The 12852-nt window shown below is 42.7% G+C and overlaps 1 protein-coding gene across 2 annotated transcripts in view; it reads right to left on the bottom strand.

Annotated features, from left to right (window-relative positions):
- RMND1 (required for meiotic nuclear division 1 homolog) overlaps window positions 1–12852 on the bottom strand; it is a 43788-nt gene that overhangs the window by 28328 nt on the left and 2608 nt on the right. For both annotated transcript variants that reach the window (XM_015073687.3, XM_015073685.3), the window contains exons 2-3: window positions 9050–9567; window positions 294–402 (exon numbers count right to left, since the gene is read on the bottom strand). In XM_015073687.3, coding sequence (XP_014929173.1) covers window positions 294–402; window positions 9050–9553 — 613 coding nt within the window. In that variant the 5' untranslated portion in view covers window positions 9554–9567. The remainder of the gene's footprint in view (window positions 1–293; window positions 403–9049; window positions 9568–12852) is intronic.

The raw sequence follows: 12852 nt of genomic DNA, 5'->3' as shown, positions 1-12852 counted from the left end.
CTTTTTTATGTGACAGAAATGAAGTGCATGGCTTTTGATTATCCCAAGTCACAGTGATCCTATAAGTAAATCTTAAAAAATCACACTGATTTTACTCTGAGAACTAAAAGTTCTCTGTAAATACATTTTAGTTTCTTATCTTTGTCATTTGTATAAAGAGATTCAATATCATTTTTTTGTGATACATCCTTTAAATAGAAAATGGAGCGTAAACAAATGAATATTTACGATGTATCACAGGAAAACTATTTTCTGATACATTTTAACATATTTGGCCCGGGTTCAAGATGTACCTCTAGGCAAGCTTGTTACTTCAACATATCCGTGGGAGGCCAGATCTTGAGAGAGAGTTCCAAGATGATACTCGTCTGCAGTTGCAAACGCTGTGCAGTGCATCAGGTCCTGTTTCGGCAAGATCGGCACGACATGGGTTACCAAGAGGTTGAAGTGTCTGTGATGGCTATTGCCTTCGGGGACTCCATTTTGCAAAAGCAAGCACTCGAGAGTTTTTGTCAAACGTCTCAAAGGTTCATACAAGGCATACGGTGAGAGTGAAGAAAAAGCAGCTAAAGGGAGATGGAGTTCAGCCCAATCAGTGAAAGGACTTTCTTCCGCCAGCCATCAAAAAGGTGGAGTGGGCTCTCCAGAAAACAGAACTGCCCCCTCCCTGGTGGTAGTGTTGCAAATACAGACTAAAACAAAGTTACAGAGAGGATTAAGGCACCATATAGGCCTGGGTGCCGTGATATTTACAGTCTCTCCAAACCTGAGTTGCTGTGACTTTTTCACAAACATTATTATTTTAAGGTCATTTGATAATTTGCTGCTAACCTTTACAGCAGAGATTATTGTTGTTTTTTTTAAAGTTTTTATTTATTTTGAGAGAGAGCAAGCGAGAGCACAAGCAGGGGAGGGGCAGAGAAAGAAGGTGAGAGAGAGAATCCCAAGCAGGCTCTGCGTTGTCAGCTTGGAGCCCCATGCAGGGCTTGAACTTAGGAACCGTAAGATCATGGCCTGAGCTGAAACCAAGAGTCAGACACTTAACCCACTGAGCCACCCAGGCTCCCCCAGAGATTACTTTAAATCTATAAATGAAGTACAGCACTTTTTACTCTGGTTAGTATTAAACAAAAAATTCTGTGTATCTGAGTGGCCTATGTCTGCCCAGTGCACACACAGGGCGCAGTATGGCACAGCACTTTTGTCAAACTGTAAGCCACAACCATCCATGAATCCTGCTACCGATCTGGTTGGCCCAAACCAGCTTAAAAAAAAAGAAATTAAAGGGGCACCTGGGTGGCTCAGTCGGTTAAGCGTCCAACTTCGGCTCAGGTCATGATCTCACAGTCCGTGAGTTCGAGCCCCGCATCAGGCTCTGTACTGACAGCTCAGAGCCTGGAGCCTGTCTCAGATTCTGTGTCTCCCTCTCTCTCTGCCCCTCCCCTGTTCATGCTCTGTCTCTCTCTGTCTCAAAAATTAATAAATGCTAAAAAAATAATTAAAAAAATTAAATTCAATAAAATAGAAAACATTATAGTACGTCATTCATAGTAAGGGTAAATGTTACTTTATCGAGTTTTCTGTAATTTGTATCTATGTATGTCTTAGGTAAAATACATTCCTCACTAGGGGATGAAGTCAATAAAGTTCAAATGCTATTGACACAGGCCTTAAAGAGTTCACAGAATTTGAATAACTTTTTTTTTTTTTTTTTAAATCAGAATGACAGGTGTGCCTGAGTGGCTCAGTAGATTAAGCATCCAACTTCAGCTCAGGTCATGATCTCACAGTCCGTGAGTTCAAGCCCCACATCGGACTCTGTTCTGACAGCTCAGGGCCTGGAGCCTGCTTCAGATTCTGTGTCTCCCTCTCTCTGCCCCTCCCCCACACACGCTCTGTCTCATCTGTCTCTCAAAAATGAATGAACATTACAAAAAAGTTAAAAGAAAATCAGAATGACAAAATGTCTACTTAGAGGACTGCTGTGACGTTTAGACAAGCTGATGAATGTCAAGTGCTCAGAAACACGGCTAGCACAAACAAACGGTGAATCACAGATTACAGTTATTCTTACCGTGTGTACAGGTATGTTTAAACCATCAAAATTTACGGGAGGTGAACAAGTGTATCAAGTAATTTACATCTGAATTTTCATATGTTCACAGTTTTATATTTCTGATCAGAACATGAGTGATTCTACGGCCATTTGATACGTATGGTGTCTGAACCACCGCTGGTTAAGAGAGGCTTAGGAGTCACTGAATCAGAATTTACTCTTAGGAGTTACTCATGTTACTCATGTTACCATTAAACTCTCTCCCTTCCTGTTATGCTCCTAGTACAAAATTTCAGAAAAGTAGTATATTAATTCCTTTCCTCCTCCCACTTCTGTTACCTAACTCCTGGCCCTAAACTCAAGAAACAGCTTAAGCCTGCCCTGCCTTTTCTTCAATCTATTATGCCATTCTAATGTGTGAGTTAATTTTTTTTTAATGTTTATTTTTGAGAGGGAGAGACACAGAGTGTGAGCAGGGGAGGGGCAGAGAGAGGGAGACGCAGAATCCGAAGCAGGCTCCTGGCTCTGAGCGGTCAGCACAGAGCCTGACGCGGGGCTCGAACCCATGCACCGTGAGATCATGACCTGAGCCAAAGTCGGACTCTTAACTGACTGAGCCACCCAGGTGCCACTCTAATGTGTGATTTAAAAAGCAGTAGGGGCACCTGGGTGGCTCACTCAGCTGAGTGTCTGATTTCAGCCCAGGTCATGATCTCATGGTGCATGGGTTCGAGCCCCGCGTCAGGCTCTGTGCTGACAGCTCAGAGCCTGGAGCCTGCTTCGGATTCTGGGTCTCCCTCTCTCTCTGCCTTCCCAGGCTCATGCTCTGTCTCTGTCTGTTTCTCAAAAATGAATAAACATTAAAAAAAATTTTTTTAAAGCAGCAGAGGAATAAACAGAGGCCCCGAAGGAACACACAAGCTGAAAAACCTAAAATCAACCAAATGTCCACTCATCAGCAAAATGATTTTATCGCAATTAGGAAAAAAAAAAAAAAAGGCAAGTCAGACAAGCAGAAATTGTTGAAAGTGAGGATAAATGTCGTACCCCTCCTTTTACAGATGGGTAACTGATCAGCGGGTTCCCAGAGTCACTATGAAGGTAAGCACATGCTGATACACAAATCATAGGCATCCACAGCCAGAGTATAGATAGTTACTGCAGTACAGGAAATCAGTTATGTGCGTAAGACTTAGAAATGCTAACACTATCTGTTCTTTTAAGGCTTCATGGAGTTAGAAAGAGCTGACAGGACAGGAGATTAAGCTGCAAGAAAGAAAGGAATCCTGCCAACAGGAACCAGGTAAGGCCACAGTGGGCAGGCTGTGTTTGGCAGGAGACCCAACAAATTTACTGAAACTCACTAAGCAAAATCACAGGATATTAGGTTGGATGTCAGAATTACTTGTGTGACTACTACAGCTGACACACTTTGGGCTGTAGCGAGAAGAGCAGGAGGAGGCACAAAAAAGATAAAAGATGAGGAGATAAGGGGGCCTCAGTCCAAGAACTATTCCAGTAGAGGATCTTCCCATAACTGTACTGGAGACGGCAGAAGCCACCTGTTCTAGAATCAGAATTGCAAACTGGCAGCTCAGAGAACTATCCAACTCAAAAGTTGACCCATATTTGGGGCACCTGGGTGGCTCAGTCGGTTAAACGTCCGACTTTGGCTCAGGTCATGATCTCACGGTTCGTGGGTTCGAGCCCCGCCTTGGGCTCTGTGCTGACAGCTCGGAGCCTGGAGCCTGCTTTGGATTCTGTGTCTCCCTCTCTCTCTGACCCTCCCCTACTCACACTCTGTCTCTCTCTCAAAAATGAATAAACATTAAAAAAAAAAAAAGTTTTTTTTAAAGTTGACCCATACAGTGTTTTTTTTTTTTAATGTTTATTCATTCTTGAGAGAAAGCGTTGCGGGGGGGGGGGGGATGGGCGGGGGATGGAGGTGGGGACAGAGGATCTGAAGACGGCTCTGTGCTGACATCAGTGAGCCTGATGCAGGGCTCGAACTCACAAGCCATGAGGTCATGAAATGAGCCCAAAGTCAGACACTGAACGGAGTCTCCCAGGCACCCTGACCATATAGTGCTTTTAAGATTTGAATTCATCCTCAACAACAAATTGAGGTTTCACACAAAAGCCAGATTTCCACCGAGATCTGACCAAGTAGAAGATCTGGCAATAATCAACTATTGAATATAATAGGAATAGAATATAATTAGGAATGAATATAATTAGGAATAGAAATAATTCAACTAATGAATATATTATTCACTAAAGCTGAGGGGGTGGTCCCAGTTCTCCAGTCCACGCAGCCCCTCCCACCCGCTAGGTCCCTGCCTGCCTCACCATCATTCGTTGCTGATCGGACCCGTCCGTGCTAAAAACATACTATCGTGCACTCAAGTGCATTCAGTCACTACTTCCATGAGAAAATACATTCTGAGTTCCAAAAAATTATAAATAAATTTTTAAACACAATCTGTTTTTACTTAGCCATTCCAAGGATTTTTGCAGACTTTCTGAAGATTGTCACCTTTCCTTCTTTCCCTGTCTCCTGTTTAGTTTGGCTCCAAGTTCTGGCCAGCATCACATAAAGTTACACGGCTTGCCACACTACTTTCTGTATCCTTAAGCCTTCTGGGACTTACTCTCTCTGTAAGTTATGGCTTCTTCCATTAATAAATGATTTACAAAGTTTTCCAGATTGATTTGCTGGATCAATCTTTTTTTAGGTTTATATCCTTTGCTGTAAGTTTCTTTTTTTTTTTTTTTTCCTTTGCTTTAAGTTTCAAGATTGCCCTGAAATCCATTTGGTAAAGGGAAAGAGGCCCACGGAGTGTGTTGTAGTCCCGGTTTTTCCGTATTAATTATACTGTTATGTTGTGAGAAGCTTCCGTTTTCATACGTCTTTTTCTGGATTTTTATAATGAATCATATATATAGTGAGAGCACAAATTTCAGGCTTTAGGACAGGGATCAACAACTTGTTCTTACGTAGATGTGCCAAACCAACCTCACTTATCGATTTAACACTTAAATGTAGGCCTTTCTATTTTAAAATGTTAAAAAAAACAAAAACCTAAAACCGAAAGCCAAGAAAGCCACAGTGTTTCAATATGTGTTTTGTTTTGCTGGCCACAGAAAACACGTTCCAGCAGATGGGGCTAGAAATCTATATACGATCCTTGCTTCAGTGCATCACACGCTCTGATGGAACACTTTTCTTAAAAAAGAAAGCTTATTTTTATTCACATTCTACTACTGAAGAAGAGTAATGCATTACTGTAATGTTGCCTCTAAATAGAAAAGAAAAATGCATGTTTTCCTGTTATGTATAGACCGTAGATAAAAGTTATACAACACAGATACGTTTTACGTCAGCAGGACAATGCTTTAGCTTTTAAGTTTCTTGACTCCATCCCACGGGGAAAAAGCCTTCTGTACACACAGTACACAGATGCACGCGGGCACATATACCAATACGTGACACAAAAATTTCATGAAATAGTATTCATTTCTACCACGATTAATGCATTCTGATGCTTTCTATTATATTTCGCTAAAAAACCCCCCAAAAAACAACAAAAAAACCCATCGATTAATAACAACCCACTAGTTAACTCTGCAGTACAAGGACGTGCCCGTCTCCATGCTGATCAGAGCAGTGGCTGTCATCCTCTCGCATCCTCTTCCTGAGATGAGACACACCAACAAGGAACACTGTTGCTGCCAAGATAAACTACGAGCCAACGGCAAGTGGGCTGAAATCTTAGTACGTTCGATCTCTGCAAATGACACCAGGTAAAGAGTTGATTCTAGTACAGCGGGTAGTGACTAACCTCACTCAGTCAATTCTGGGAGCTTGCTGTGTGGCACAGGAAAGAGGGCGAGTCAGGAGCACGTGGGGGGAATGAGACAAAGCACACCTGCTCTCTGGTGCAAAGCAGAGTCCTTCCTGTCTGTGTCCAGAGGGGGAGAAAGGGCTATCCCACCACTAGGGACTCCCCAGCCCCAGGATACCCATGTGGAAATGGGGTGGCCCTCCATGTGGGGCAGATAAAAGCCAGTCTTCGGCCCTGGGGATATAGGACCTAGCCACACTTCAAGACTGCGTTCGCCCATGAAGAGTAAGATCATCAGAAATGATGTTCCAAGGTGGGGGCCTGGCTGGCTTACTGGGAAGAGCACACACTCTTGATCTCAGGGTCATGAGGCCGAGCCCCACATTGGGTGTAGAGGTTACTAAAGAAAAAATAAATGCTTTTAGAAGCATAAGATTTTCTATTATTTCCCTGTGCTCTTCAGAGAGACCACATGCTGCTTCTGTTTTTGCAAAACTGCATCTGAGGTCACGCCTATTATGTTACATAATATCTTGTATCTAAGAACCCAGCACGTATATGACTCCTTAAATTTGGTGATAGAAAACCATAGTTCCTCATAAAACATTTTTATGGTTTTTTCCCTGTTAAAGAACAAAAAAAGTATAACCCAGGAGGATTCCCTTCTTTAACCATTGGGCTTCTCAGAACTAAATGTTCACCTAGATTATTCACACCAGGTAACAGTTAATTCTCTGTTCATGTCAATTGTTTGCTCCATTTCAAATGTAATACTTTCACTATCTCATTCAAAACTATGTTAAATTTTGAAGATCTGCTTCAAATCCTTTCCTGGAAGCAGAAAAAATATCCTCAAAAAAAAAAAAAAAAAAACGAATTCAAGAAAACTGCCTCCAAGTTGAAGGACAGCCCAAAGAAATAATGTCTCTTTGAGAGTTTACAACCAATAACTTATAAAAAAAAAAAAAAGTGACACCTCTGACCATATCATCCTCTTCGTTAAGAAACTTGATTATTGGGGCACCTGGGTGGCTCAATTGGTTGAACATCCAGCTTTTGATTTTGGCTCAGGTCACGATCCCAGGGTTGTGGGATCAAGCCCTGTGTCGGGTTCTGCACTGAACATGGAGCCTGCTTGTGATTCTCTCCCTCTGCCTCTCTGCCCTGCTCACACTCTAAAAAGAAAAAAAAAAAAAGACTGTTCTCTGTGCTGGTAGGTGTTACAAAAGACAAAATGGAGATCTTCCTCTTTTTTTCTAATTTTTTTTTTTAACATTCATTTATTTTTGAGAGACAGACAGGGCGAGAATGGGGGAGGGGCAGAGAGAGAGGGAGACACACAATCCGAAGCAGGCTCCAGGCTCTGAGCTGTGGGCACAGAGCCCGACGCAGGGCTCGAACTCACAAACTGTGAGATTGTCACCTGAGCCGAAGTCGGACGCTTAACCGACTGAGCCACCCAGACCCCCAGATCTTCCTCTTTCTTGGACCTGCCATGAATTCAGGTTTTTACACTTCATGTCATCTGTCACTTAAATACTGCATTTCCCAAATGATCACAAAGCTAAACAATACAATTAAAAAATCAGGACCTGTGGGGCCCCTAGGTGGCTCAGTTGGTTAAGCATCCGATGCTTGGTTTCAGCTCAGGTCATGATCTCATGGTTTGTAGGTTCAAGCCCCGTGTCAGGCTCCATGCCGGCCTGCTTGGGATTCTCTCTCTCTGCCCCTCCTCTGCTCGCTTGTACGCTCTCTCTCAAAATAAACAAACAAACCTAAAAGTAAAGTACAAACAAACAAAGCTAGAATCCAAAGTAAAAATCATGAATCAATCCTAATGTCATAACCTGAGGATCAGTAGTGAAGGTCTATCGACCTTTTTGAAGGAAGTGAACTATGCAGTAAAAACAACAACAACACCCCCCCCCCCCCCACCAAATTAAACATGCTCAGGGTCTACTCAGAATCAAGATTTTAAGACTGACATTCTAACCTGTTTTCTGAAAGATTCAGAAGGCCTGATTGTTTTAAATATTCTCAATTCTCATTTTTAACGTTGATGACCAGAGACATGAAAGATCCCTTTGCCTCTCTTCTCTCCTTTCTAATTTAGTAAGTATTTGTTACATAGAAGACACAGTTCTGGGTACTATACAAGGTATAAAAATCAGCAAAGGGCTTGATCTTAACCTTAAATAGTATTTATCATGTAGAAGGGAAATGCAGTTGTATCTGAAAAATTCTCACAAACACCTAACAGTGAATAAAAACACCCTCTTCAACCCTTAAAGGCCAGAAAAGCAAAAACCTCTCGCTGTTTTCTGACTATACCCATTTTCTGTCATTTCACTACCCCATCCCATACAGTTACCACAGGTTAATGAATGCTTACCTGTCTGCAAAGCTACTGAAAATGTTAAAAAATTATTTTTAAATGTTTATGTTTGAGAGAGAGAGAGCGCGCGCGCCCACGCACATACATAATGGAGGAGGGGCAGAGAGAGGACAGAGGATCTGAAGCCAGCACCACACTGACAGCACGGGCCTGATGTGGGGCTCGAACTCACGAACCGTGAGATCACACGTCCTAAGCTGAAGCTGGGCGCTCAACTACTGAGCTACTCAGGCGCCTGTTTTTTGTTTTTGTTTTTAAATTTGATGAAGAATTTCTACAGTTTGATTTTGTTTAATGGGTGTTTTTTATAATACCATTCCAACACTGGACTTAACAGTAGTCTTTTTTCTCAAAGTTTCCTTAGGCCAATAACTAATCTTTTCATAAATTATACTTTTATATTTAATTGCCTATTTTTGCCTTTATATGTATTATTATTATCATTTAAGTAGCCTTCACACCCAGCGTGGAGGCCAACGTGGAGCTTGAACTCATGACCTCAAGATCAAGACCTGAGCTAAAATTAAGAGTCAGATGCTTAACCAACTGAGCCACCCAGGTGCCCCTCTTTCTATGTATTATCGATTCCTAAAATTAAGATGCTGATTCCCTTTGGATGTCACAGGTTTTACTATCAGACTTCAAAGCCCTTGCTGCCAGATCTCTTATGTTCACAGCAAGGCTGTGGCGCAGCGGGCACTCGATTACAGTGCAAGTAAGGATTGTACGCACAAGGCACCATCACACATTTACCTCATTCACAGAGAGAACTGGAAGGTTGGTCCTGGATGGCTGCCTGGTCCTCGACGCTTTCAGTGGTCTCTTGATTTGCGGAAAGTCTTGTTTAGGAACAACTGTTTCCGTTGATATAGATGAGTACTGCCGCTCTAATATTTTTATAAACCACTTAGAACCTAATAGATTTGGTTTGTGAGTCACTTTCCTGTGAGTACTAAACGATTTCCTGGTCGGAAGGTGCACTTTTTCACCCTGGCAATGTGCAGCATTTAATGGAGACAGTATGTTTGTATTTGGTATTTTCTGACTTGTTTCCAGGACCTGGGACTTACTCAAATCACCCGCTGCTGTCTCAGGAAAGAATAAATCCAAGTTCTGGCTTCTCGTCATGGTGCTGCATATTGTAGTCTCAAATTCCTTAAGCGGTTTTAACGTTCGATGAGCAAGTCTTTGGCACTGATACACTTTTGATAAAATATAGTGAGATCCGGCCAGGGCTCTGAAAAGTCTGGCTGACATTACCACATCCCAAGCTAAAAGAAAAAGAATTAGAGGTTCAAGGCTTTTTTGTTTTTGTTTTAATGTTTTCAAATATATACAGTATCTTCCTAGGCAATAAGCATATTTCTGTAAAAACATTTGCAAAACAAATACACCTTAGCCTAAGTGTAGAAAAAGAACAAGGTTAAAAAAAGTCAATGCAAGTGCTCCCCCCACCTTTCCTTTAATCAGCCTCTGGCCTTCTTTCTGGAAGATTACAACACTAGAAAGCTAGTGACATGACAAGGACCTAAAAAAGAAAAATAGAGTGATGGGATCTTTTCGTTTACTTCATTAGCATTTGAACCATTAAAAACAATCTATACTTCTAAATTCCTTTACTCAAAATTTATTCAATAAGATCAACAATGAGTTAGGGCCATGAAAGGACAGAGTTCCTGCCATCAGGTGCTAATGGTCTGGAGGACACAGGCATTTTCAGCTGCCCATTATAACTCAGTGGAACAGGCCCTAGGTTCTATGAAAGAGCTACAGTACAAGCTGCGGAGGAAACACACTAGGAGCTCCCCTAATTCTACATGAAGAGTCAGGAAAGGTTCTCAGAAAGATTCCAGCTGCTTCTTGAATGGCAAAGGGCTTTTCAGGTTGAGATCGGCCTGGTAGTGGGGGTAAGGGATGTGAGAGACACGTGTTCATGCTCCAAAAGAAAGAGACTGCATATGTAAATAATCCCCTCCCCTTATTTAAAAAAAATTTTTTTTAAATGTTTTTATTTATTTTTGAAGGAGAGAGAGAGACAGAGCATGAGCGGGGGAGGAGCAGAGAGAGAGGGAGACACAGAATTTGAAGCAGGCTCCAGGCTCTAAGCTGTCAGCACAGAGCCCAACGCGAGGCTTGAACCCACAAACTGTGAGATCGTGACCTGAGCCGAAGCTGGACGCTCAACCGACTGAGCCACCCAGGCGCCCCCCCCCCACCTTATTTACAGCATAAAATATTTGTTTTGTAAAGGCAAGCCTATTAATAGGCAATCAATACTAATAATTCTTTATAAAAATAGCATGTTAGGTGCTAGAGATAGAATAGTGAATCACTGATCTCAGAATTCACAGTCTAGCTGGGGAAACAGAATAATGTGACTAAGTTCCGAACAGAGCTATGTGCCAGTTGCTATGGGGCCAAGAGAAGGGAGCATCTCAGGTGAGGGTGGGTAGGACATATTGACAGAGGTGACATTTGAACTGGGTCTCAAAAGGGCAGAGGGATCATCAAATCAAACACTCTAGGTACAGAGTACTGTTTGACCACCAAGGTGCAACTTGAGGGGAGGCAGGAGTAAGTTGCAGATTAGGACTGAAAAGGAGCCAGTGGCCAGTCAGTGATGCAAAAGTGTCTACAGGTAGGGAGAAGCCACAGCTTCTCAACGTGACACTCACACAGTCAGATGTATGTTTAAGAAACCTACGTTCGGTAACAAGGTAGACCGGGAACAGAGAGAGACCAGGGCCTTACTGGGTACTTTCTACACACTAGGCCCTCCGCTTTACCTCACTATTACCCCAGGAGGCATTTTACAGACGAAGAAGCTGAGGCCGAGAGGCAGACACCCTTGCTGAGACCTAATTACAACCCAGGCTTTTCCAATTCCAAAGACGACACGGTAACCACTACGATTTACTACCTACCTCCAGGAGGAAGAGGACAAGGGTGAGTCACGGCGAAGCGAGGGGGGCAGAAGCTGCTGTTTTCAAAACACCTCAAAAGCTGGAACTGGGTGTTTAGTTCTAGTCCAACGAGCTACTACACTTGACCTTTAATTAGTACTATTCCCTGCCGGCTCAACCAGTGGGTGTTGAAGAACCTAATTACAATACATGTCGGAAATTTGTATACACAGAGCCTTCCATTCTCTTCGAGGAAATTCTTACCTTGAAACTAAAGACTGCCTTCCTATAGAGGCTACGCAAAGCACTAGGACAAAGAATGCAAACGCTACCAGACAAACAAGAAGCGTGTTTTCTCTGAATCTTTGCAGAGGAAGACAGATGTAGCATTTAAGGTCTCTCTCTCTCTCTCTCTCTCACACACACACACACACACACACACACACACACACACACACAATTTAGGCTTTGTGAAAACCTGGGGCGCATCTCAGTAAAGTTAAATTTTAATTGTACAAACTAAATCTAAAGGTTGAAAGTATGTTAGAGTGTTAATGACTCTAAAAAGCTCTGCGTTACGTTTTGTGCAGATCCGTGGTGGACGCGGCTCTTCCAATTCCCCAGCCCGAGTTCCCCGACCGATCTTGCGTTCCACCCTTCCTGCATCGCTCCCTCCCACGGTCACATGCTCCCGGTGGCATAGTAGCCACGGAGCACATATGGTTACTGAGCACCTGAAATGTGCTTCAATAACACTAAATGCTTTTTGTACTTTGTGTTTTACACTTAATACAAAAAAGTAAAACATCTCCCTAATTTTTACACTGATAAGTTGTTGAAATGCTATTTTTGGATATATTAGGTTACATAAAGTAAATTAAAATTGATGCCACTTGTTTATTTTTACCTTCCAAACCTCTAGAAACCTTTGAATGCCGTTATGTGGCTTGCACTGTATTTCTATTGGAGAGTCCTGCTCTAGACATGTCATTATCAGTAACTGTAACCGCATATTCTCAATTTCAAGCATTCTGCTCCAAACATCATGTCTGGTCTTTTTTTTTTTTTGTTTTGTTTTTTTTTGAGGGGAAGGGCTAAGTGAGCGAGGGCAGAGAGAGAGAGAGAGAGAGAGAGAGAGGGAAAGAGAAAGAAAGAAAGCGAGAGGCAGGGCTCACCTGAAGCGGGGCTCAAGCTCACCTGAAGCAAGGCTCGAGCTCACTCAACGTGGGACCCAAACTCATGAACAGAGATCATGACCCGAGACAAAGTCAGATGCTTAACAACTGAGCCACCCAGGCACCCATGTCTGGTCTTTCAAGCTCACTCCTCCTCTTAATCCCAATTCTTCATCCCCAATAGGACCGAACGGTCCAATGATCCAGACACCCTTTCATTGTCGCTCACTGCCCACTCACTTCACTTCTGCCATGCTCAGCCTATATTCCGTGGTCTACCATCTCTCGCCCATATACCTCAAATCCTTTGAATCCCTCGCTCATCCACAGGCTCACATGACATAACATCAACCAGAATCAAATATACTTCCCCTTATTTGTGCCCGTACTGCATCTGAACGTGGCTAAAGGCAACCAACCAACCAACCAACCAACCAACCAACCATGCCAGCTGGTCTCACTCTAGAATCAAGACCAC

This window comes from Acinonyx jubatus, chromosome B2, assembly GCF_027475565.1.
Source record: "Acinonyx jubatus isolate Ajub_Pintada_27869175 chromosome B2, VMU_Ajub_asm_v1.0, whole genome shotgun sequence".
NCBI classification, from domain to species: Eukaryota; Metazoa; Chordata; class Mammalia; order Carnivora; family Felidae; genus Acinonyx; species Acinonyx jubatus.
The sequence above is the reverse complement of the archived record's forward strand: the minus strand, read 5'-3'. Positions and strand labels throughout refer to the sequence as shown.